At 43.7% G+C, this 25,897-nt stretch overlaps 1 protein-coding gene across 6 annotated transcripts in view; it reads left to right on the forward strand.

The window, feature by feature from the left end:
* The first annotated feature begins 569 nt into the window (after positions 1–569).
* Positions 570–25,897, forward strand: part of DUSP22 (dual specificity phosphatase 22) — a 42,785-nt gene continuing 17,457 nt past the window's right edge. Inside the window, exons 1-4 of one of the 6 annotated variants that reach the window (XM_065667458.1) lie at positions 570–893; positions 4,434–4,571; positions 6,955–6,988; positions 15,103–15,185. In XM_065667458.1, the coding sequence (XP_065523530.1) occupies positions 15,177–15,185 (9 nt within the window). In that variant the 5' untranslated portion in view covers positions 570–893; positions 4,434–4,571; positions 6,955–6,988; positions 15,103–15,176. Of the gene's footprint in view, positions 894–4,433; positions 4,572–6,653; positions 6,715–6,954; positions 6,989–15,102; positions 15,186–22,573; positions 22,594–25,897 lie in introns of those variants that run through there. The other 5 variants (XM_065667459.1, XM_065667460.1, XM_065667457.1 and 2 more) reach the window with 5 other exon arrangements.

The raw sequence follows: 25,897 nt of genomic DNA on the forward strand, positions 1-25,897 counted from the left end.
GCAGAGGTCGCTCTGCCAGGCCTTGCTCTACCCATGCAGCCCAGGCCTCACACCTGCAGCCTCGCACCAACCCTCGGCACACCGGAGAGGCACAGCCAGGCAAGCGGCAGCAGCCCTAGCACCCAGTACCTGGTGCCTTCTTCCAGGCAGGCCACTGCGCCTGCCGCCATGGCCCGTTTGAGGTCGAAATAAAACCGGTTTCGGGACCGCAGAAGCAGGCAGGCAGCACCTGCCCGCTCCAGCAAGGCGTGCCACAGCTCTGCCCTCCCCGGGCGCAATGGCAGCGGGTGGGTCATACCAGGGAGATGATCCCACCGACTGCTACTGCTGCGGCCGCCACCGCCGCCGCTTCCTCACCACCGCAGGAATGGGGCGAGGCCGCGCCGCACCGAGCGCCCGCAGCCTGCTGCCGGCCGCTACAGGTGGGGCAGGTCGGCGGCGCGGGGGGCGCTGGGATGTGTAGTTCCGGCGGGCGGGCGGCGCGGAAGCGGCTCGGCGGTGTGGACTACAAGCCCCAGGGCGGCGCTGCGCGGTGGGGCCGTAACCGCACCGGGGGAGGAGGCGGCGGCGGCGGCCGGAGGAGGTAGTTCCTGGTGGCGCGGCCCCGCGGCTCGGCGCGCTTGGGGGCGTCCGAGTGGAAACCTGTCTGCAGCCGCCGGACAGCCAGCAGGGAGCCGCGGCCAGGGCGGGGGGAGATGCGCCTTACCCTTCCCCACAGCGGCAAGCCGCAGCCGTCCTTCATTAACAATTAGCTGGTTCCCCAGTCACCCCCGGCAAGCAGTGTCCCATGCACGCTGACCCGCAGCCGGCAGCTCGCTAAGCCGGCAGCTGACGGCTCCTCCCGCGGTGCTGGCGTGCGGGTCGCTTAAGCCATGGGGAATGGGATGAACAAGGTAACGCCGCTCGTCGTTGTGGCTGTGCGTGAGTGCATGTGCGCGGGCGAGGCGCGGCGGTGGCCGCGGGTGGCGGTCCCTCCCCGCGCCCCCTCCTTTGTGTCGCCCCTGGGCGTTGGGCGCCGGCGGGGCAGTCCGCGGCCCCCGCGTACAGAACAAAGGCCAGGGCAGGGAAGGCTCTTCCCTCCGACTTCAGGGGTCCCCCGCCCCGCTGCGGGGAGGGGGGAAGGAGCCCCGGCTGCGCGGCTCCCTCGGGGCGCGCCTCTCCCAGCCGCAGCGCGGGCAGGCGGGAGGGGGGCCCCGGTTTCGGTGATGCTCCTCCGGGCTTCCCCTCCCCGGGCGAAGCGGGCCCACTTGGCTGGGGGCGGCCCCGCGCCCCCAACGGTCGCGAACGGCTGCAAACAGCCGCCGTGCCCCCCGGCGCTGTGCTCCGGTCAGCCTCGAGCGCCGGGCCCCTCTCTGGCGGGGTACCCCGCTCGGGCTGCCACGGCCGAGGCGACACCCCCGACTTGCGGCAGGACCCGGAGCTGTGAGCCCGGCCGGCCGACCCATCCTTGAGCTTGTCCGTCTCTTGCCCCCCGTCCCTGACCACCCCTACCCTCCCGGACCCCCTCCTCCCGCGGACCCTCGAGGGTCTCCCAGGGCAGGCCGGTGCCAGCGCCGAGCAGCCGGTGTGTACGGGCAGTGGCCAGAGGGCTGTCCCCCGTGCTGGTGGGACAGGAAGGCGCTTGGCCCCAGTGGGGATCGCAGCGAGGAAGGAAGATGGATCTGTTTTGCAAAGGGTGTTGGCTTTTTGGCAGTGGGGGCTTATTGTAAGTGCTGATTCCCCTGGCATGTCGTGGTTTGTATCAAGGGACAGCTGTGATTTTTCTCAGTATCTCCACCTCTGTTTTAAACCCAGGTTTGAAAGTGTGGTGGTAACTAGCCTTTTATATATAGCTTACTGTGAGGAACAGGAGTTGAGTCATCTCTTCTGTCAAACATCCTGCTTTGGGTACTTTGGGAGTAGCTTTGCTGTGAGCGTGGCCGCCGCCAAAGTGGAGAAGAAGAGCTAGAAATACCTGCTCATGAGTTGTCCAAGTCTGACATCTTTACCCCTGGAAGCCAGATTTGTGAATGTCCAGTGTGCTTAGTGTGCCACCTGGGAGGTCAAGCCTTTTCATCCTATGGGTTAGAAGCATTGAAAGAGAAGCTTTAGGCAGGGGAAAGATTTGGCTAGTTAGCTCAACTAAGTTAGGAGGTAGAACCTCCCTTGGTCCTCTCTATTTTTTATTTTAGAGTCTGGCGATAATGTTGTGGTAAGTGGCCACTCCTAGAAGGTACCTACAGGGACTGGCCAGTTAGGAAGAAACACAGCTGGAGAGACTTCTTTTGGACTTCTGCTATGTTTGTAGTGTTCTTCTGAGAATGCCTGAAATTATCAAAACGTTTAGAGGGACAGGATATGGGATGCTGAAGTTGCAGTCTTGGGCAGGGGGAAAACAGTTCTCAGTCCTTTGATGGTTAGCACTCTTTGTCTGCATTACATCTTCCTATGGTACTGTGGGGGCAGGAGTTGGCAATCTGTGACTCCAGGCAATTTGGTTATTTTAATGCTGTTAGTTGTTGCCCTGACACATACCAACTGGAGCTTTCAGGACAAGCATAGTACTTTTATTTTTCCTCCTTTCTTATGACTGTATCCAAGAGGAAATGTTCAGCAGTTTTCGGAAGAGCTGGCTCCTTTAAGGAGGCTACAACCACATTGGGTACTGGCCATCAGGGTTATTTTTGTAGGGGTCCCGTGTGTAGGTCTGGTACTTGCCACCTTCAGAATGTGCCCCTGGATCATCTGTTCCTTTTGATCTTGCGAGTCAAGTGAGTGCTGGAGGGGCAAGGGAAGGTGTGGATTCATCAATGCTGATATTGGGGCATTTGCTTGACTCAGTGTAGTCTATCAAAACAAATTACATTAGTTTCAAACTGAAGTGTGTGTTTTTTTTTTTTTTTTTTTTTTTTGTGGTAGAGCTATATGCAGGCGGTAGGAGAAAATAAGCAGGTTATCCGATGGTGGATTATTTCATTTAGGGAATCTGTTTGTACTGATGCCAGGGGAAGAGGATTAGTGGTGACCTGTAATGGGTATGGTAAGGAAAGGCTCCAGAGCTTGCTACAGCTGCTGTGGCTGCTCTTGGATGCTGAGACCTTCTCAGTGGCAGGGTCCCCTTGTATTTTTCTGTCACATGATATAGATGTATTTCATAGCAAATAGCAGTCACACCTGACTTTCTGTGGCCATTAGTGCTGATGAAGGGCTGGAGGCCTTGCATTCTTTTTAGGTGGGGTTGGCTTTTGTTGCTAGTTGTCTCTGTAAAATTAGCTGTGCCTAGGGTTTTTTTTTTCCTTAAGCCCACCTGAGCCTCCTGACTTTTCCTAAATTAAACTGAAGGCACTGGTTTATAAATACCCTTCTTACTCTGCTTGGAGGAAAATTGGCTAGTGAGTGTGTGTTGATTTAGCTACTATTAATTTCCAGTGCTTTTCTTTTTACATCTTTTAAGTATAGGATGAGTAATGGAGTCTGACTTGGGAAATTGTTTGGCCTGATTTGTCTTCATGCTTAATGTCTAACTTTGACTTGTAGTCAAAGTTCACGCTGAACTGTCTTTAAAAATTACAAAGGTGTTTTCCTGGAGCTGAAGTCTAGTGGCTTCAGTGGTGACAACAGACTGCAGTCCTTAGATCTGATTATCTGTGAACAGCATACGCTTAGTAAAGAGTGTTTCCTGGGTTTTTGTTCTTCACCCTGTTAGAGTTAACTGCCTGTTATCCATGCAGACTTTTCTGAAGGGTTGAGTGTTATCTTTACAAAAACACAGATAAACCCCATTCGTTATAGAAGTTGATGCATAAGAAATGTAAATGCGTGTGGATAGTCAGAGCTGATGCAACTGGTTCTGTGGAAGCCAGTGATACTGCACCAGTTCGCGTGAGTGGCAAATCCCACTCCCTGACCTGTGCCACTTGCCTGTACTGATGGACAAGGTGGGCTTATCTTCTTCTTTAACAGAACCTGACCATCTCCAGAGAAAGCCCAGTGAACTCCTCTGGAGCACCATCGGTACTAGTGCATCTAGAAGCAAACATTGGGCCAGGAGTTAGATGCTTTATTATAAGTGTATATCTGTATAGGAAACAGCAGCAAAGTAGCCCTTGAAGCCATTTTCCAGAGGGGTGTGTTTTCAGGAAGGACTTCTCTGGACTTCTTTCCAGAGAAACACTGCCAAGTGGAGCAGCTGTCATCCATTGCAGGGCTCTGCCTCCGTGCAAGGTGGAGAAGGTGAGGTGTTTTCACGTGAGGTACAAATAACGACGGGCGTCTCTTGGTTGTGTGTTCTTCTACATCTGTTATTTAGTCCGTGGTCATTTTCTTAATGTTTCGGGTCATATAAGGAGGCTACTGTTTTTATTCATAAAGCAGTGGTTGAAAAGTTCACAAAAACAACCACCTTATTTTCCTTCTCTTCTGACTCCCACCCCTTCTCTCTCACACACCCCTAGCAGCCATCGGCCTTCATTTTGCACAGCCCGGAGTTGCAGTTACTGAAGGCAGTGTGAGATGACACAGCTGCAAGTTCCCAGCCGTAGTCTAGTGCCGAAGTATTAGTCAGCACGGCATGAAGATTCACTTCTTTCCAGGTAGCTTTCACCCATAGTTATGTTTCTTGCTTCTAGAATGACTAGGACAACATGGGTAACATGTGTTTTTGGTTGCACGGTGTCCTAATTTCTTATCTAGCATACAGCGTTGCTTCACGATGCAGAAATGCAAACTTCTGGACTTTTCCTCCTTTGCCAACAACAATCTAAAAAGCCTATTTTTGCAATGCCAACACCCCCCAGTTTCTTGGTATCTTCAATTTATAATGACTAACCTTAATGACTGTGACTGGAATTTAAGCTTTTATCCTCTCTTGAGAGCACATATTCGATATAGAAATAATGTCCTGGAGTCTAAAATGCTATAGTTTACAGTAATGGTGATGTGATTTGAGATTTGTGCTGCAGATAGGAAACACCAGATAGCTATTAAAAAATATCAGACAGGCTTTTTTCATTATTTATTTTTTTAAGCTTAAGATGAGGGAGCTGGCTGGGGTGATCTGATTGGTGAAATTCATTCATAACTTGAGTCTTCTTTTGCTTTAGAGCATGTTTCCTGTTTGCAGAATTTGGGCCTTAGCAATGGCCCTTGGGTACTCTACTCTCTGGAGCAGCTACAGGCTTCTGATTCCTGGCCTGGGATGGTAGCCTTTGAGAGTTGCACTTCTAGCAGAGTCATCAGGTGTGCTTAAAATAATGAATTGGGCCATGAAACCATGAGTTTTGTGGATGCAGAAAGGGAGCACAGAATGTTTTAAGGGTTCTTTTCCCTACTTGATAACCTGGCATTGGAAACTGCCCTGCTGATTTCTGATGGCTTTGTAAGAATGTGGAATTTGTATAAATGAAGAGGGAAAGAAAGAAAAGGCTGTCTGAGCTTATCTGCGCAAAACTTACAGGTGTCTGTACCAGACTTAAAGGCACATTTTCTTATCTAGCTGGTGTTGTCAAGCAGCCCTTGATTTGTAAGCAGTTCAGGGTACAGCAAGGGTCCCAGAGAAGTGGTCTTTCAGTATCAGTGGCGGAATTGAGTGCTGTGGTTAGAGCTGGTATAAGAGAGATCATCCAGCAAAGCTGAGAGGGAGGAATGTTTGCACAAAGTGAAGCTGCAGAGAGTGTGAGAAGTGCTCAGGCTTTGTTTTTTTGCAAGGCTAGATAAGTAACAGTGAACATGATGTTTTTATCACATGAAAGCCCTGGAGTTAAGGCAGGTCATAAGCTATTTTGCAGGCCCTTCTACCACCTTGCTAAACTTTGCGTGGTAAGCTGGGTCGCCTTTCAGTGGGAAGGCTGCAGTGAAACAGAGGCTGGGGTGATAATCCCCGATGAAAAGTCCTTCATGACTTTTGGAACTTCGTGGCTGCTGGGCTGAGCAGAATGGGTGGAGTTTTCCCTTTAAATAGCTGTGCCTGAGAGACTGTTGCTGCTGTTGTGGTGACACTTGGGTGTTGCTAAGGCTTTAGGAAGTCAGTGCTGACATATCTGTATTGGTGGTATGCTGTGCATGCCCCGAAGTAAATGGATCATATGGTTTCACCACCACAGTTTTAGTCTCTTCAAAGGATATGGGTGTGGGTCAGAGACTTCAGGTGGCAGAGAACAGAATTCATGGCCAGAAAATGTGGTTTTGGTGTGCCTGTTTTTTTTTCATGTCCTTACTGCTGTTCCCAAGTTGGGAGGGTTATGAAAGAATGGCAGGGGTAGTGCTGCAGTGTCATCTGCCTCTGTGTGTGTGTGTGTGTGCGCACATGTCCTCAGACTGCACAGGCTGGTCCTCGGGGTAACCTTGAAACTCCCCAGTTAAAGTCTTGTAACTGAGCACTGTGCAGACTTTTGGGAGGTTTGGGGTAAGTGGGTAGGTCTGGAAGAGAAACATGCAACTTGAGGACTTTCAGCAGTTCTCTTACACAGAGATTTCCTCTATGGATGAACCCCACAGTGCTGCAGCCCTTGACTTGCATGGCTTTGCATTTCAGAAGACTTGAAGGATGTCGTTTTGCAGTGCTTTGTCCAGCTTGCTTAGCAACCTTAGGCAAATCACCTTTTTTGTATGAAGTTTCATCATTAGTTAAACGAGGGTAACTTTTCCTGCTGGGGGGGGGGGGGGGGGCGGGATGTGCTGTGAGGCCCACTTGGTATTTGTAAACCACTTTTGCTATCCTTTGAGAGCCTCCTTTGTGTGAGCGTCCCCATGATTAAAAACCCCTGGCTGCCAACAAATGCTCTCCAAGTGTGGAGTACCTAAAGCTATGTAGTTTGAGAATGTTGCAAAGAGGCACAAAATGTTGTCAGTGCTTTTTATACTGTGCTTGACAATAGTCTGCTGAAGTAGTATGTTCCATCCTGTATGCAAATTGAACTTTGTCAAATTGTCTTACCACAAGATATCTGTATTTCATACTATATTTCTTTCTCACAGATTCTGCCTGGCTTGTTCGTTGGCAACTTTAAAGGTAAGATCAGTTTTATCATTATCTCTAGGATTACTTAGCAGGGGCCTTAAGGTGTTTTACAGGCCTATGGAATTCACTTACATCTCTGCAGTTTCTTTAATCCCATCTTGCTTCATTTCTGGATGCACCTGGTAGCACTTAAAGAAGAACTTGTCTGCTCTCTCATCCATGCGCTGTTCTGCAAGTACTTTAAGAGAAGAAAAATGAATGCCATCTCCTCGGAGCATGCTTCAGCTGGAATTCCTAAACGTTGGCCTGCCTTAAATGATTTCTGTGCTTGGCAGGCAGGCCGGCCTGTGAGCCAGACAGATGCTTTGTAAGGCTTATTTCAAGCCTTCCTTATAAGTAAACACTTAGTATGCCTCCTGCTCGTTGCTTTCATTATTTTGGTTATTTATAACAACTGCTAAAGAGTTCTGTTATCACTGCTTGTGAGACGGATAGGTCTGCATATTGCTGTCTGACCAGTGATACTTGTACCGTCTGTGTCACAGATGTAGTATTACATGGATTTATTTTTTTTCCTTTTTTCATGAAGCTTATTTTTTGTGTACTGAAAGACAGAACCATATTTAGAAAACACAGGAAACTTCATGTAGGCATCCAAATAAATGACCTGTTCTGAAAGCACCCTGTTAGCAGCAGTTTGAGCTGATTGTTTCCAGTTGTGCCCATACAGTCGTTTTCATACATGTAAACTGTTTCTGCTATGCTTGAGTACAAAAGCAAAGCAGGACTCATAGGGGCTATTGAGATATCTTGTCCTTCCTGGTCTGGCTGATATCACAGCAGGCTATTAAGACTGGACAACATCTGCATTAGATTTAGATGGTGCTGCACCTCCTCTCTGCCTCATGCCCCCTTCTCCTTTTTCACCTCTATCCCAAAACCTGTGAATTCAGTGGGTTTTGCCCAATTTACTTGCTTCTGCACCTGCTGACCTGTGTTGCTGGTCTGGTGCTTGCTGCTCCTTGGGGAAGCCGAGCACCTTGAGAGGCAGCCCAGAGGTACATGTGAAGTTAAAAGCTGCCTTTTGTCACACTGGGATGCAAACGCAAGTATATCAGTTTGATGGGGAGTTGATCATGCCATGGTAAGGGAAATGAGAGGATGGAGGTGAGTTTATACTGGTGGAAGTAGGTAATGAAAGGAGAGAAAAAAGAAAGCTAGCAAGAAAAAAGGAAAACAAGGGGAAAAAGGATAGTTTTAAGTGCACTTAGACATATCACTGCAAGGATGGCCAGCAACAAAACTAAGTTGCAGCCATGTTGCTTCCTCATTTTTATTTATTTTGTTCCTTTTTTTTTTTTTTTTTTCCTGTCAAGAAATTCAGGAGAGGGGTGGGATGGGAGGGTGTTTGACAGTGGAGTCCTTTAGGTTTCAAGCTGTCTGGCAGGATGGGCTCAGGGAACATGGCTCTCAATCTGCCCCTCTCACTGTGGCCATCCAGTAAGCCCTTGGTTGTCCAGCCAGGGGAGCAACACTTAGCCAGAGCATCTGTTTCTTGGTGCAGTTCTGGTTTTGGGTGATGAACCAGCTAAGGGGAGTTGGCCAGGATTGCAGAGTGAGTCAGCATCTCTGCGGAAGCCAGGGCCTGCGAACCTCTGGCTGATGCTTCTCTGGCCACTCAACTGTGTGCCTTGCAAATGGTGCCTAAATGGCATGTCAGGGCACTTCTATGCAGAGTAGAGGCATGCACATGAAGGTGGTGTAAGTGGGCAGTGCTTATGGAAGTCAGGCTGAAAAAAAAAAAAAAGCAGAGGCTGAAATGGTTCAGCTACTGCCATAGAGTGTAAGGATGGGTTGGCTTTAATCCCAATGTTTGTGTTTGAGGTTCTGTTTATCAAATTGATTTAGAACACAAGCAAAATGTTCATTTATTTATTGCTGTGACCTTTGCTCATAATGCATTTAATCATTATGTTCTACCATCATGAGTATCTGTTGTTATAATCTTGAGTTAGCTTTCATACCTGGAGAGGAAGAGAGAAGGTTGGTGTTACAGTACTTCACTAATACAACAGCCAACTTTCTGCATGCATTGTTCCTCAGTACCTCCCCCCTCCTGCCCTGCTTAAAAGCAGTTTACATGAGCCCTCTGTGCAGTCAGGTCATCCCAGTTAGGAGTAGGGTGCTGGTGAACCTCCAGTGTACTTTCCTGGAGGAGTTTGATTGCCATGTTCTTGGGGCATGTGCTGATGTGTGGCACTTCTTGAAAAAGCGACTAATAAATTTTGAGGCTGCCATAAAAGGGATCCTTGGCTGAGAAATACTCAGCAGAATATGTAGTTGGGATTGGTTAGAGTATCCCAGTTTGGCAGTTGAAATGTCTAGATACTGTCAAAGACATGGTTTACACAATTATTTTGTGGAATGCATGTTAGAGCAGGCTCCTATTTCTTCAGCTTGAGACAGCTAGCTTGAGTTAAGTGGCATCTTGTCAGTAAGAGGAGTAATACTGAATCCCTAGCATTGTGCATCTCTCCTGGACCTAGTGCTGAGACTTCGTAGCACCGTCATGGCCTCTGTGTAAGGGGTAGTAGCGAGGAGGGAGCGTCTGCAGAAGGCGGGTCAGGGGAATCTCCCGCAAGCGCTCTGATCTGCCCTCTGGAGGAGAGCTCTTCCGGCACCCCAGGCAGGCAGGGTTTCTATAGCTAGGTCAAAATAACTGCTGCATACACTCCTGTCTCCCTGCTGCATGGGATAACCCTGGGGACACTGACAGACTGGGAATAGGTGCAGTTGTTCCAGATGGGTGCCTTCCTGCTGAGCGAAGGCAGGATGTTAAAGATGTTAAACACTGTAATCCTGGATAGCTGTTGTCTGGAGAGAAGGTATTCAGCAGTTGTTCTGATTGGGGAATTATTATTCAATATTCAGCAATATTTCTACTTTATGTATAGGGTTTCTTACTGTCTTTTTAGGTGTAACCAACTTAAAAACAATCTGTGACAGACAGAGCAAGTGCAAACTCATCTGCTGAGGAGATCTCTGACTGAGAGATAAACAGAGTCCCAGGAAAAACTTGTGAAATAAATCTGTGGCAGAAAAGGTTTGTTGTCTTCTGCTACTCAAACTTTTAGGCACATAGAATGAAAGGGGCTTTTATAACCACCATAGCATCTTTAGGATAGAAATTTATGTGTAGTCCTGATACGGAAAACACTGAAGAATATGCTAAAAAATCCCCACAAGTCCGCATAACTTGAGTGTCTCTGGAAAACTGAAAAATCATAGATCTTGGCATGTCTTTAAGTGCTTATTATCTTGTAAGATCTATAAGCATGATTCTGCTCATTAATAGCATGTTAAGACTGTGTTATGTTGCAGAGAGAGGGTATTTGAGATTGGACAGCTAGAGGGCAGAAAAATTCAAGAAGAACCACAGTTGCCCATGCGAAATGCCAAGACCTGAGTTTGGTCTAAATGCTCAGAAGAAAACTGAGCTCTTGGGCTTCTTCACTGAAGGTTAATGAGGAGTTATTTCTTTGCAAGTGGGAGAGTGGTGGCTAAGAGAAAAATGAGGGAAGAGAAAGAAGTAGTTAACTCTTATTCCTGCCTCTAGTTTGGAGAAAGTTTTGGATTGCTCCATGTGTACCTTACAGATGAAATTTAGTCTTCTCAAAAGACAAAGAATTTATTGTGGGATTGCATGCCGGCATGTCTACTGCATTGGAAACCTGATGTCCCTTGAAAGGCATCTGTGCTCATGATGAAAATAGATGCTTTGTTCCTCGAGAGACTGATATGACAGGGCTTTTTAGCCTGTTTCTCTGCACAAATAGAAAAAACCCTGTTTCTTCTGATAGGAGGCACTAAATGAATGCTTATTTGGTTCCAATCCAAAAGGTGTAGCAGTAGTGATCACCACAGACTCAGGAGTGTTTCTACCTTGAATATTAAAGAGCTTGTGTCCTTCCTTATAATCATATTTGGAAGACTCAAGTTTTTCCAATGGAATATTTGGGGGCTTTTTGATTTGAAGGGGAAAGCCACAATATGAGGTTTAATTCCCCCCCCCCAAAGAGTCCAGTGTTGCTGTGGATGAGCTGGAGAGTCTAGGGAAAGTTTCTACCCTTCCAGTTAATAAGTGTGTAAAAAGGCAGTGCCCACCAAGTGGTTCTGCTGTGTTTATATATCCAGTTAATCCCTGTTATCAGCTGCTTTATTTTTTGGGAGGGTGGGAGATTGGGAGTTCCCTTTTCTAAGGTTTTATTTCAGGTACTGAAAACAGGAGAGGGAAAAGATTCCTTTTTTCAGGTTCATCTTTTGAAAGAAGATGCGTACAGGTGCTCTGATTAAACAGAGTATGAGACCCTTTCTCCCACCTTTCTCGCTCCCTGAAAAGGTCATTCTGAGATGCTGGGACAAAATATGTATTAGAACATAGTGTGAAATGGGGACAGGAGATGTGGATTTTTTGTTTATGTGCTTAGTTTCTCTGTCTGTGTGTGTCTGTAAGTGCAGATGGACTTTGGAACAAAGCTTTCATGATGGGAGGCCATTCTCAGTAATAGCTCTTAGTGCTCTGAATTGCTAGAGAGGAGGTTCTCCTTTAGGCAGGTATCTATCTCTAGTTCTCTCCAAAGCAGAAAATAAAGTGTAGACAAAAAGTTTCTTTATTTAAAAAAATAATCTAATGATGATGAAACTGCAGTCTATACATCTGCAGATTGAGACTTCATACTGTTGTGCATACAGGGCTGACTTGCCTTCTCTAAGCACTTACTTTGTAGAGATAAAAAAAAAATAGATAATTGTATACTGAGAACTTAATACTAGCTTACAGTGCTATAGGAGCATGTGTGTCTTCTCAGACTAACTAACAACATAGTCAGAAGTGTGAGCTTTGGAGGAAGAAGGGAGGATGTCTTTAGTTTGGGATAGCTGGCTAATGGGAGTAAAGGTGACAAAATTAAAATAAACTAATCTCAGTTATTTTGTGGAGACACTTAATCTTCTAAATTCACAAGTGAGTTGCAGTTAAATGTTGCAGATCAGGTCCGTATCACTGTAATGTTTTTTTCCCCTGTTCCTAGCAGGATGCTTTTGTATTTTGTTGTTAGCAGTAGACATGGAAAAGACTCTACATTCCCATCTAATGCTCCAAAAGGAGAAATCTTTATTCCTCACCTTGATCTCTGTGGAGGTACTAAAATACTAAAGTGAGAGGGAATGATTGTATGTACATTTGAGACTTCGTCAGGCTAGTGTTGGAGTCCCTCAGTCATTGATGTCTTACTTGGAGTGGTTGGAGCAGTATTGTCTCCCTTTTGCTTATGGGGGATGAAAGCACAATATGCTAGGCCGCTTGCCCCTCAGACACACAGTAAGGCTTCCCAGAGCTGCAGGGAGACAAATTCTGGCACACACACCCCCAGTGCACCACCCACCCCCCCAGTCCTATTTTGATGACTGCCATTGCTTCTGCAATTGAGTGCTTGCAGTTCTGTGTATGAAGAGAGTAAGGCAAGTCATACAGTGAAACTGAGGGGAAAGAAGTGTGGGAGGGAGAGAGGAAGACTTCTCCAATGTGAATTGGGTCCTTTTTTGTACGAGAGAGTTTCCTGAAGGCTTTACTCAAAAGTCCACATCATCTTAGAAGTGTTTTGCTGTATGAGAAGGAATATTTGGTAACCTACTGTGAAGAATAATACTGTATTTGATGGATCCTTTGGGGGCAAACAAGGTGGACTCTAATAGGTCTATCTCATCTTTAAATTTGGAAATGGAGTGTTGCACACAGTGATTTCAAAATGCAAGCCTGCCTGTAGTTGTACAGCACTGTGCTGTGGTAATAGTGATTCTTCTGGCTTTTGGTGGTCCTTTGCATAGCCCCTTAATTTTTTGGGTAATCTATGGTATGAGACCATGAGTGACAGGATATCTCATTTTTACTGCTGTTTAAGTAGCTTTGTCTGTAGTATGTGTAGAGGCTTATGGCAGGTGCCAGGGGAATTTCCCATTTATAAACTGCTTAAAGTCTAGATCCAGATAATATAGTCTTTGTCTGGGAAGCTTTTTCTCCTATATGTTTGTGATTTGAGTGGTTGTTTCCTAAATATATTGAGGACCTGCTGGTTACCCTGGGATGTAGGTCTGGTTTAGCCATTTCCAGCTTGTTTCTGGTAATACCTGAAATCTCGCTGTCTGTATAGTTCTGATGTGTCAAAATTCCTTTAGCCTAAGACCTTGATTAACTGAAGAACTAAAATAATTCAGTCCTTTTGAGTTGTGCTGTGTCCATTAGGCCTTTCACACGGATTCAAAGCAGTCAACATTTAATTTGGATCACATCTTCTTTTAAAGCTGTTTGCCTCATGTGGCAAGCCATTTCTTACCATGTTATTATATGGTAATTAGAGATTGGGGTCTGGTGGTGCTATGTATTGTGCTATGCCTGGTGGTATGTATTAATGCAGTGAGTTCTAGCCAGCAGGTTCTGAAATATGCCTTTAGCCTTTGGATAACAGAAAGCAGTGATTTTTAGGGACATTTAGGCTGGCTTTGGGACTTCCAAGTCCTTGTCTGCTTAGGTGTTCTCTGAGGAATCACGACTGCCCTATAAATCTGAAGGTCAGGTGGATTAGAAGATGTCCCCTGGCAAACATTTGTGTTTCTTCTTTGAGATGCTTACTCTGACATCTTTTTAGGAAATTTTTATTGTTCTGTGAAGCTAGACCTTAATTCTGTTTCAGACCTAAATCTGCTAATTTCTTCCTGAAGGATTAGGCGTCTGTGGTGGTTGTGCAGGCTTGACCATTAGCAAGTGAAATCAATGCAATTTTGACCCATCTCTCTGTTTTATTAGCCTTAGAGAAGCTTTCATAATTGGATTAGGTTTAAATTTTATTGCCTGTTCCTGTGCTCATGTGGATCTTGTCTATGGAGCAGTATAATTAAATGCCCAATTCCTCTTTGTGATGTAGAGAAGGCACTGAAACTTTATAGTAGAGTGGAATAAGATGAAGTAAGAGATGCTAATTGAACTCTTGCACGTACATAAAGAATGTCCAGGTGATGCTATTGTTATTTTTGTACCTAGAGAGAGACAGTTTGAAACCTTTGTGGTCAGTGTTCTTTTTTTTTTGTGTGCAACCAGGCTAATGTGAACAGATTGTATGGGCAGATTTGGAAGGCAGGTGTTCACAAAACTACTGCTGTAGTTGCCATGGTGTACTGTGCCATTCTCAAGCAAAAAGGGCAAAAGTAAATGGACACAAACTAACTTTTACCTGAATTAGTGGTTCTTTGAGGTAATTTTCTAGCGCATTAATGGTTTGGTATGGGGAAGGTTGCTCACTCATGATAGATGATCTATTTTACCTTCTTTCTCATAGAAACAAACCTATGTTTTTGCAATATCTAGCATCAAATTTTCAGTCTCCCTAGTTTGCTTTCCAGTTTTGAATGTTTGAAACTCTTGGTTACAGGTCTAGGAACCACCTTTTTACAACTGCACTTCCTTGCTGTAGCATTGTGCTTTTTCACACATTGTGCTATTTATAGCCTTGATGTCTCTGCAGAATTAAAATTATGGTATGTATTGGCGAAATGCACATTTTACCCTACTAGTCTCCAGGAAGTAAGAATCTAGTTATCATTTTGGTTTGCCCGATTTCCTCCATTGAGTTTACCTCAATTCAAGTGTTACAGTTGGCTTTACTTCTCAGCCCTGGATATCACAAGGTTTGTCTCCCAAGTGAAACTACATCTCCTGAAGGGGTATTTGTGGGTAGAGAGGAGGTAAGCTATTTCTTGTACAGCTCTGACTGCTTGTTCAGATGGCTGTCACCTGCACATGGGCATACACAGACTTAAATTTCAGATGCAAAATACATGAAACTTCTGACTTAAGAACATATTCCTGAGTCACTTAAGCTTGTTCTTTATATAGTATATAATTTGCTTTGGAGTTAGAAGTGTGTCTTCCCGTTACCCGCTCTGATGGTGTTCTAGAACAGCTGCATTTGGGGTTTTGCTTTACTTCATGAAGCTTAAAAAAAAAAAAAAAGTACAAATGATAAGTGATTTTCAACATGCACAGTGGAAAGCAGAGTGGGCTATTTCACGAGATTAAAGAAATTCTGTTCCTTTTCTTCCCTTTATCACAGATGCCCGAGATGTAGAGCAATTGAGTAAGAATAACATTACGCACATTCTTTCAATCCATGACAGTGCTCGCCCTATGGTCGAGGTAAGAGGTGTGGGGGACTCCATGGTAAATACTGACTTTGTTGTTGTTGACTGTTACAGTCATCTTGGGGTTAATTTCTTGTTCTGTACAATTGATGTTTTGAGACTGGTGTTCCTGTAGAAATGTTTGACAGCTGTAGTTTTGGCATCCAGGCTCAGATTTTGTTGTTGCTGCTGTTGTAACAATAAAAAATCTAAGTGACAAAGGAAGAAGTAATTAGTGTCAGTGTAATGCTATAGGGGGATTGTGTTACTAATTTATAATAAAGGTAAGTTTTCTTTTGTGTGCAGGTCAAACAAAACATAAACGATAACATTCCCTCTCCCCTTTCCCTATTACCGAACCTCCTTTGTGCTTGGGCCCCTTTCATAGCAGATGGTTGTGTGAGAGGTTTGTAGTCCTTTTCTGTGTAAAATAGCCTTATTTGGGCTAATCATTTAATATAGCAGAGGTTTGTAGGTCTCCAACACTTTAACATGAAGTAGCATTACACATTTTATTGAAGGGAAGCTGATTTGAAGAGCTGAAATGACTTAACTTTTTGTGTCATGTTGAGCAGTGAAAGAGCTGGGACCTGGCTACAGGTCTTCTCTTTTGGATTGTTTTGCTCTCTTCTTTGCACCAGCTTACCTTGGAAGGAGGAGAGTTTGGGAGTTTGGCTGGGCTTTGCTATACCTTAAGATCCTGCTGTGTGATTTTACTTTGGGAACAGTTGTCCCCTTAAATTTGTTTGTCCCTTTTCTGCTTTCTACTTGTCATGAAAATATGCCAAAATAGTGGGTAAAGCTGGTGTTAGCTCTCAGGTGCTGCTGGGAATTTCTGCATTTCATTCTCTTCAAGTAAAGTCTTTCCTGAATTCAGTCCTTAAACTGCAGAATTTCCACGTGTCCCAGGCAAGTCAGTAGGTAAGCTGAACAAAAGGTGTCCCTAATACGTCATGGTTAAAACCAAAATCAAGTTAATGGTGAACTCGGGGTCGACCTTGAGCTTAGGAGTGTGCTGAAGCAGAGCTTTAGCTGTTGACTTTTATTATCTCCATTTGACTTCTGTTGTGCCTGATGGTTATTAAGTCTGAAATGTACTGAATTTTAAGAGTGCTCTTAGTTGAAGAGAGAAACTGGGTAAGGGACATTTAATGTTTCCTGTAGGGTGCTGTTGTCTAAAATGAGTAGGAGCTTGCTTTGTTTTATTACCTTGATTAGAAAAGTAGGAAGACTAATTATGGGACAGATAATTATGGCCAGTGTTTCTTGTGGAGGTGGTAGTTTTGGCAGCCCGCAAGGCACCTTCTTGCTTGTGGTGGTGCATCTGTTTGTGAGGCTGCATGGTAAATAGACCTGGGAGCTTTTGTGGGTTAAATATAATTAAGTCACCATTTCTTCCTCTAGCTACTGCCACAAAAGTCGTGAAGGATTGTATTTACCCAGATCTGTTCCTGAGCTGGTTTTACAATAATGTATAAAAGTTACAGTGGCATGAGAACAGCTAGTGGCTGTTTGAGGATGGGCTTGCTTTATTCACCTGTGCGTCTAAAATAAATGTTTCTCCAACTGTGCCTTCTGTTTTCTGTGCACAATATATTCCTTTTTGTGACAGTGGTCTGGAAAACAACTGCTAAAACTTTTCCCTAGTTCTTAAAGTAGTGGAAGCAAGTTCCATTTGTCTGGGAGCTGATTATTAATTACTTTATCATTCATGGTCTTACTGTGGTGTTTGTGTGCAACTAAATGCTTCTGTTAGGAACAAAAGCCTAGAAAACATTTGCTAGGTTGTGTTGCTTCCTTTGTTATTTACATCTTTGTCAGGTTGTAGGTAGGTTTGTTTACAGCCTGTGTATCCACATTGTGCTCAGGGCTTGTTCTCAAGTCCACTGAAGTCAAATGGGAATGCTTTCCCTGCGTGTCTCCCTCTTCCCCTTTCCCCCCAGATTTCACTTGTGGAAAAGCTGGGTTCAGAAATTTGATGTTATTCAGACCTTTAAACATGGAACTGCAGTGATACGAGAATCTCCTCTCCCTGAGATTTTGTGTGTGTATTAATGTTGATTACTTGTAAAAAGCTGCCTTTTCTTGGACTGCAGTAGTTGCATTTGTCTTTTGCTAGCAATATTTTATCTGAAGTATTTCCTATTTAACCTGTAGGAAATGCTGCAAATACTTCATTCAACAAAACTTTCTGTTTAGCGCAAGCTATGGAAGGTGTTTTTAGACATCAGAAACTCAGTAGTGTTGTAGTAACATGTTATCAAAGAGAATCTGGCCTTTTTTTGGCTGTCTGTGGAACAAGTGAGTATCTGTGCATACCTTAGCTTTCAAAGAGTTCACAAAGTCGGATATTGAAGTTTCATTAAGAACTGTTTTGATGCAGTAATACTTCTGATACAGCACTTAAAGGTGATGATGTTGGGTAAAGAAATGACCAAATGAAAATGACCAATCTGGCTTCATGGTCCATGCTCAAGAATACAGTGCTAAAAAAATAAAAGCAAACACCAGTGTATGTGGTGAACACCAACTTGCTACAGTTTTCCATGGTAATAACTTATCATATTACCCCTCCCTGTGATGTTACAGTCTTTTACTTGATTGTTTAAAATGCTCACAGTACCTTTTAAAAAGTGTGGTTTCCTCTGTGCTTTATATACCGCACTATTTGGATATATGTTCCTTTAGTTCCTCATAAGTTGGTAAGCTATTAGAAAATGACTGAATCATTTCACAAGAAAGTATTTTATTGGTTTAGGTTACATAGCTTGTGCCTGTTGTGAAATAACTTGAAAAAGTGTTCTTACGCAAATTTGGTTTCAGACATTACATCAGTGATCTTCTACAAACCCTCGTGGATGTCTGATTTGTGGGTGGCTCCTTATCAAAGACTGGACTTAGGAAGTTGTGTACTTTCAAGCAGGAATAACGGGGAAAAAGTAGGTTTAAAAGTCGGTTGGATTCTAAGACTTTTTATATCATTAGACATTGGCAGCCTGCATTAAGTATAAGATACGGAATTGTTCTGTAGGGTTTTGAGAGATTTAGACTGGAAAGAATTTGCCAAAATCTGACCTGAACTATCTTGCAGTATCGCCCCTTAGTTCTTTTTGTATAAACTGTTTCAAGGAAATTTGTCCTCTAATAAACCCTGAAATTAATTTATGTTTAGAGAGCATCCTAAGGCTGTTGTTCCAGTAAAGTATACCATGGTTATACAGGGTCTTAACCACTTAGGTGGTTTTGTAAAGATGCAGGTTTGTAACTCCGTCACAAAAAACTACAGGTAGCTGGTGGTGGGTCCAAGAGAAAGGACTGCATACTGTATGAAACAGGGTTTGTTATTTTACGTGCACAGAAGTCTCGTGTCTTCCCACCACCCTCCCAGGTAAGAGCACTGTCCAACAGTATCATATGTGTTCCTACAGAGGCACAGAAGCAATAGCCTTGGTGAATTAAGTTGGCTCTTCCAGGTCACTTTGGTTGTCTACCCATGGAATACTGACAGATGTTTTATAAATCCTCACAAAAGCCATAAATGGAGGTGAATAATTAGTTTTCTTGCCACCTGCATTCTAATCTATATCTTGACTGCTTCAGGTTTTAAAATCTCTGTTCAAAATGTGAGATACACTGAAAGGCAGAGGGGGAAACATATCTCAGAGTGTGCTTTAAACAGTAGTGTATCTTGTGGTGGTAACCTGTTGAATCTATCCAACAGGTTATCATCTATCTGTAAGGCCTTTGACAGGGCCCACCACAACAGCCTCCTCTCTAAACTGAAGAGATGGATTTGGTGGATGGACTGTTTGACAAACGAGAAATTGGTTGGACGGTCGCATTCAGAGGGTAGTGATCAGTGGTTCAATGTTCAGATGGAGATCGGTGATGAGTGGTGTCCCTCAGGGGTCCGTACTTGGACAAGTACTGCTTAAAAAAAAATCATTAGGGGCGGAAAACCTGTGCTATGAAGACAGGCTGAGAGAGTTGGGGTGGTCAGCCTGGGGAAGAAAAGGCTCCAGGGAGACCTAACAGCAGCTTTCCAGTTCCTAAAGGGGCCCTACAGGCAATCTGGAGAGGGACTTGCTGTGACGGCATGTAGGGATAGGACAAGGTGGAATGGCTTTAAACTGAAAGAGAGCAGATTTAGATGAGATATTACGAATAAGTTCTTTACTGTGAGAGTGGTGAAGCACTGTAACAACATAGAGATGCACCACCCCTGGCAACATTCAAACTCAGGTTGAATGGGGCAGCCTGAAGATGTCCCTGCTCTTTGCAGGCAGGGTTGGACTAGATGATCTTTAAAGGTCCCTTCTAACTCAAATTATTCTATGATCTCTTGGTAGAACTCTCTTTTTGAAGGTAGGACAAATAGCCGTTGGAGTTGGAGACCAAAAGGCTAAAGGTCTGACTGTTGTGATATCTATAAATTCTAATCAAGCTGTTGTGGTCAGTCAGAACTCACAGAGAATGTGGAAGCAGTCTTAATGACTCTTCCCCTTAAGGGCAATTCTTCCCCTTATTGCTTCAATTGTTACCAGCCAGTTGTTACTCTACTGCATTAGCTCTGGACTAACAACTTTTGTGTCAGTTGATGTAAGTGAAGTAAGTAAAGGCAAAGCTTTTACTTACCAAGAATCTGGTTGCAGGTCTGTTGAAGCTAAGAGTGTTCCTCTGGATTTTCCAGGTGTTTGACTCTGTTCTGGGGGATGTTAAATGGAGATGAATGTGGGCCCAAGTCAAACAGGCTTTTGATGTGGATTGTGCTGCTTGAAGACAGCTGCTTCACATTCTGGAAAGCAAGTGTTGTGGTGGACTGTCTTGTCCAAGTAGCTGCTGCACATGCAGCATCCTTATTCCTCTCTTACTACTCTTCCCACTACCCCCCACTCCCCCCAACTATAGACTTAAATACTGGCAAGAGCAAGAACACTTCCTTTGCTGCATTCATTAGCAATGGCTGTGTGTAATGCAGGCAGGAGTATGATATGAGTCCTGGGGAAGGAAGGTGTGCTGGAAGTTCTTCTGGTCAGACAGTTGCTCAGGCCCTGTCCTAGAGCGGGATTATCTGCAGAGAGGCAGGCATGGATAGACATTCCATGGGTCCCCATGTAGAGAACCCACATTGGAGCATGATATGTGTGGCTGGCAAATGGCATCATACAGGTTCAGACTGAAAGTAAGCAAGACTTTAACTGTGAGGGTAAGTGATTGCTGAAATATAGGGATGCTGGGGAGGGACTCTTCACTAGGGACTGTAGTGATAGGACAAGGGGTAACGGGTTAAAACTGAAACAGGGGAAGTTTAGGTTGGATCTAAGGAGGAAATTCTTTCCTGTTAGGGTGGTGAGGCACTGGAATGGGTTGCCCAGGGGGGTTGTGAATGCTCCATCCCTGGCAGTATTCAAGGCCAGATTGGATGAAGCCTTGGGTGAGATGGTTTAGTGTGAGGTGTCCCTGCCCATGGCAGGGGGGTTGGAACTAGATGATCTTGAGGTCCTTTCCAACCCTAACTATTCTATGATGCTATGAAATATATTGCCAGAGGCAACAGTGGTTTTTCTTGTGTGCTCCATTTTTGTGCAGAAGTTGATTCTGGTAATGCTGGGTTATGGAGGTCTTTGAGCTTTGCATTTTACAGCCAGAGCATTCCAGTCTTCAGGCTGTCTGAGACCCTTTGAGGTGCCAGTTGTGGCTTTTGTGTGCATTGTAGACATCAGTCAGGAAATGGACTGAAACTACCAGCTTCTTTCATTCACATGGTCCACCACACAATAGTCAGTTACTAGTAATTTTGCTGTTGCTCTTGACCTGCACCAGGAGTTTGATCTAATAAATGTATGAATACTGTAACCAGTTACCTGTGTTTGTGGAGTCCTTTGGCATTAATTTATTTATCATTGTCAGATTGACCACTGCTGCATCACAGGAAGCTCTGTATACTGGACTCATCTTGGAGACATTGTAATGATCGCAGAAATGTAGATCTTAAATCAACGAAGAATTTACTTGCACATTCCTGTACTGTGCTATGCCACAAAAGCTTTCTGTTGTTCACTCTGTCCATGACAAATTGAATCAAGAGTAATCTTTTCATATGTGCTGTTTCTACAGGCATGTCAGTCTTCTCTCTTCTGTTGCTACAGAGCATTTGTTTTGGTTTGGAGTGTGTTGGGGTTTTTTGTGTTTGTTTGGGTTTGTTTTTATTTGGGGTTTTTTGGGTTTTTTTTTTTTAGATGAGGAAAGAATATATCAGTACATGTGATAGTTTCGATCAAAGTCATTTGGATGAAGTTTAAGTAAATGAAATCCCAACAAAATATGCACAATTTTTTTGGGTTGGAGGTTGTAATCTCTCTCTGCTCAGTATCAGAGCTGTCATAACTTTCAGGTGTTTCCATATGAATAGGTGATAGGTGTCCCTGTGGTACTCATATACCAGATGGTTCTGTTTCAAGTCTTACCGTTTGTGGGATTTCTTCTCCGACCAAAAAGAGTGATCTTGGAGCACTGTATGCTATTTTTTGAATGTTGCAATAATGTTTTCTGGTTGCTGAGAAAATACTCAGTGATGCCTATGAAACATTTGCTCTTCATTTTTCCAACTTTCCTAAAATATTAGCTGTAAAGGTTACTTTTTCCCCTCTCATTCTACATAGTTAACCAGAGCACCTCCAGAGGACAGTTATTCATTATTTTTTTCTTTGTATTCTGATGCAGTTAACGATACCATCTTAATCTGGTACATGCTATCTCCCGAGCAGTAGTTTTCCTCCCCTTTTTCCTGAACTGCTGACTGAACTAAGCATCTTCTTGTTCAGTCTTAGCTTGTGCAGCCAACTGTATCTTTGGAAATAAAAGAACTTCACAGGCCAGCTCATTTTATAAAGAATTTTAGATAATTTTTTTCTTGCAAATGTTACATTTTTAATCAGAGTAGAAGTAGGGTTTCAGGTACTCAGTATCCAAGAAGCTGAACTGAAAGGGAAGAGCACAGCTAAAAAAATAATCTCTGATGGTCTTTCAGAACAATCTTTCATACTCCTTGAGTAAACAGTGAAATGCATTAATAGAATACAGGCAACAGAAAGATGCTGTGGCTGGAACAGAACTAGTAAGTGTGAGGAGTAGAAGTTGTAGAAAAATAAGGATGCTATAGAGAAGCTGTATAACTTATTCGCACCAGTTTTATCTCTGCTAAATGCTGTGATATGCTTGTTTTACAAGGTGCTAAGAATGGGAAAGTTGCAGCTGGGGAAATCACAAGAGCGAAGTGCTGGTTTAAGTTCATGAATTACAAAAGAAGTGTGTGGCTGGCTGGTACATCCAGAACTTCGGAGGACAGTGAAGAGCTGAATGACTGAACACTTACCCAAAACTGGGAAGTGTTTCTAAGATCAAATGGTCACAGTCTGCAGGCTGTGAGTAATGCATTCATGCTTGCATTAAGATCTGGAATTTTGTTTTGTATCTTTTTTAAGCCTGGCTGGATGTTGTAAATTTTAATGCAGTTTTAGCTGAGCATGATAGTCTGGCATGTTTACCAATGAGCTTTACACTATACCTGTGCAGGTTTTTAAAGAAGGAAAGCAAACCAAGTTCTTCTAGAGGAATTGAACTGGTAGGTCTGGCACACTGCAAGTAATCTGCTAAGCATAGTTTGTAGATAGCATTTTTGCAGGTATTTTGGGGTTTGCTATAGAAAGCTCTCATATCTGCTGTTAGCACTTAGGTGATGAGGTTTACTATGGGGGAGCTTTTACTGAAGCTTTGAAGGGAATAACTTCACGTCCTCTTAGTTTTCTAATTCTTTCTTTCCATCACTGGTTTGTGGAAATTTTTCTTTCTGGTTGCACATTCTGGATTGACTTCATTTTTTAGGTGTGTGTATAACAGGATTACCCTGTACTAAAACAAAAGAAAAACATCCTGTGTTGTGTCCCCAGCTCCTTCGGCTGGTAACTCTGGAAGTGCTGAAAGCTGTCTTAGTGCTTTCTTCTGTAGTTCTGTAACCTGACAGAATATCGTCGCACAGGCACCAGAAAGCATTTGTCTGGACTCAAAAGCATGTCACTGCTCAACACAAAATAACTAAATAGGGAAAATTTTGGGAAACCAATCAGCCCTACTTAAACAAAACAAACAAACAAAACCCCCCTCAAAAACAAACAAACAGAAAAACCCTCCAAAAACAAAACACCAAAACAAAAAAACACATGCTAATTCTGGACAGATGCTGCGCAGCAAGTGAGAACCACCAGTCTATTAAAACCATGTTATGATGCTGGATAGCATAAAGTAGTCTTGAGCTGTGGGAGGCCATTCATATATGAAAATTGCATCTTCATGACATGATGAGAGAAGTCCCTGCTGGATATGGCTGGGTAACATGTGCACTGCACAGGCTCTGCTGTCTTTGGTATCAAGCCCGAAGACTGATGGGAACTATTTAAAAGGGGGATGGCAAGACAGTCTTCAAAATCAGAGTTGCTAATATCATATTGCAAGGTCATTACTGTTGTATAAAGATCAGCTCTGCAAATTAATAATTTAGTCAAGTCAGGCTGCTGCATTTCCATCTATAGCACTAAGCTCTTATATCACCAGTGTTGGAAGCTGTCAGTTTTCAGCCTTTGTGCTGCAATCAAGAGGGAGCATACAAGCACTTTTTCTAATTAAAACCTTAACTTTCTTCTATGATGTTTCACTGCCTTTTCATGGTAAGGGTTTCCCCTCATGAGATGTTTCAGAAGACCATGCTGAGCAAAATAGCTACCATTTTTCTTTCAGGTGTAGTGGCACCAAACTATTCTCTCGAGTTTAAAGTGATGCCCTGTCTGGCATTGGCTCTGCTTGGGAAGTTGGGAGCTCTAACTAATTTTTCAAAAATTACATTGATAGCCCACTAAGAAGCCTCCAAGAGACTTCCACAAGGTGGGTTTTGAAGTGTGTTGGGCTGAGCATTCATCATGAGGTACCCTGGGCAGAGGCTGCTGAGGTGATGCACTAAATTGGTTCACTGTTTGAATTACTCAGCACACACTAGCTGTGTCAGGGAAGTACGTTCCAATAGTGGCAGATGGCAAGGAGAAGAGGGTGAGGACTGTATCAAGCTTTCAGTGATGAGGTGTTTGCACAAGACATGTTTAGACCAGTAAATGCCTGATGCTTCTCAGAGCTTGGATACAGGGCTGACCAGAACAGAGTAAATGCTCTTGACTCACTCTGTGCAGAGGAGATGGTGTGGAGAGTGTGTTAACCCATGCCTGTAATGTCAGCATATTCCAGAGGTGTAGGGATCATGTTCCATCATTCCCTGGAATGAAAGGCAGGTGGGATATACTGTTTTACTGCAGTACTCAGATCCCCTTGGGGGTTCAGGCACCAAGTGCGATAGGTAGTGCTCAGATGTTAGATGTGCCCTGACGTGCCTGGGAGCTTGAATACACCATTTACTCAGAGCAGGCTAACAAGGTCCTTCCTCTAAGGTGAAGTATGTAGTCCTGTAAATATTCTTGGTGAGTTCTAAAGAAGATAAACCACAATTTAGGATAAACTCATTAGTCTCTTCTCCCACTGTGCTTCAGATGAGCCAGGATAGAATTGGAATTCAGGGTTAGAATTAGAAATAGTAAGTTCAGCCCTTTTTGCAAGTAAAGGAAAATCCTTAACTCTTCAGCATTTCCCCCTTACAGTTTTAGAAGGGGGATAGAGAGGAGAGATGGTGAAGGAGTGCTTTAATAGGATGTGCTTTTGATTGGCACATTCCAGCCTTAATGATACAGACTTTTGAAAAGTGTCACTAAGTCTACTTTCTAAAAAACCCATGAACAAACATTGCAAAGAAACCCCATGACTTGTAAAAACTATTGCATTATTCAATATAACACAAACTGAGACTGTATAAATTCTATTGCAGAAGCATCCCACTTTCTCCTGTTCATAATCTTCATGTAATTTCAATTTCCTTTATATTTTTCAAAACTAAACCTGTGTGTGTTGTTTGCTAAAGTCAATTGGTGGTTGTTTCTGGCTGAAACACAAACGTATTTTCTATGAGTCATTAATAAAATCAGCACCAATGGTGATTGCTACAGAAAGTAACTGAAAGGACAAACAAACGGTTGAACGGTTTTCAGTTTAGCAGGTTCGGTTTGGTGCATTACTGGACAAACCCCTTGATTAACTCCTGTTGGTTTGGTTTAAGGAAGCTTTGTGCTGGCTGTTTCCCACTTTAGCTTTTTTGCTGAAATGCCCCAATACAAATATAAGTCCTCCTGCCCTCATCTGTTGATGTGACGACTCAAATTAACACATGGTTTTTGACTAACCTGAAAGAACTTGCCAGGTGCTGGAGGTTTGCTATTTGCATCTGGGTTCACAAATGTAAGTTTATGGGTTTAGGTTTAAAAAAAATTTCTTGGAAGTCGTCAATGGTATCTTTACATAAATTTAAATAGAGAGGTTTAATGCCAAAAATACAATCCTGCTCTTTTTTAGACTTCTTTTTTTCAACCCCCTGCCCCCGGAGAACAGAAATTTTGTAATTTGAGGTTTTTTCCCCCTTTCCTCACCTTTTAACATTTGAAGTTCTAGATTCAGGTTTCCAACTAGATTTAGTTAGTGCCAACTAAAACCTCAGAAATACTGTATATATAGCAGTGGCGGGGACAGTGTTCTGAAGAACATCTGTAAAAAAGAAAAATTACGTAGAAAACCCACTAA

This window comes from Lathamus discolor, chromosome 2, assembly GCF_037157495.1.
Source record: "Lathamus discolor isolate bLatDis1 chromosome 2, bLatDis1.hap1, whole genome shotgun sequence".
Lineage (NCBI taxonomy): Eukaryota > Metazoa > Chordata > Aves > Psittaciformes > Psittacidae > Lathamus > Lathamus discolor.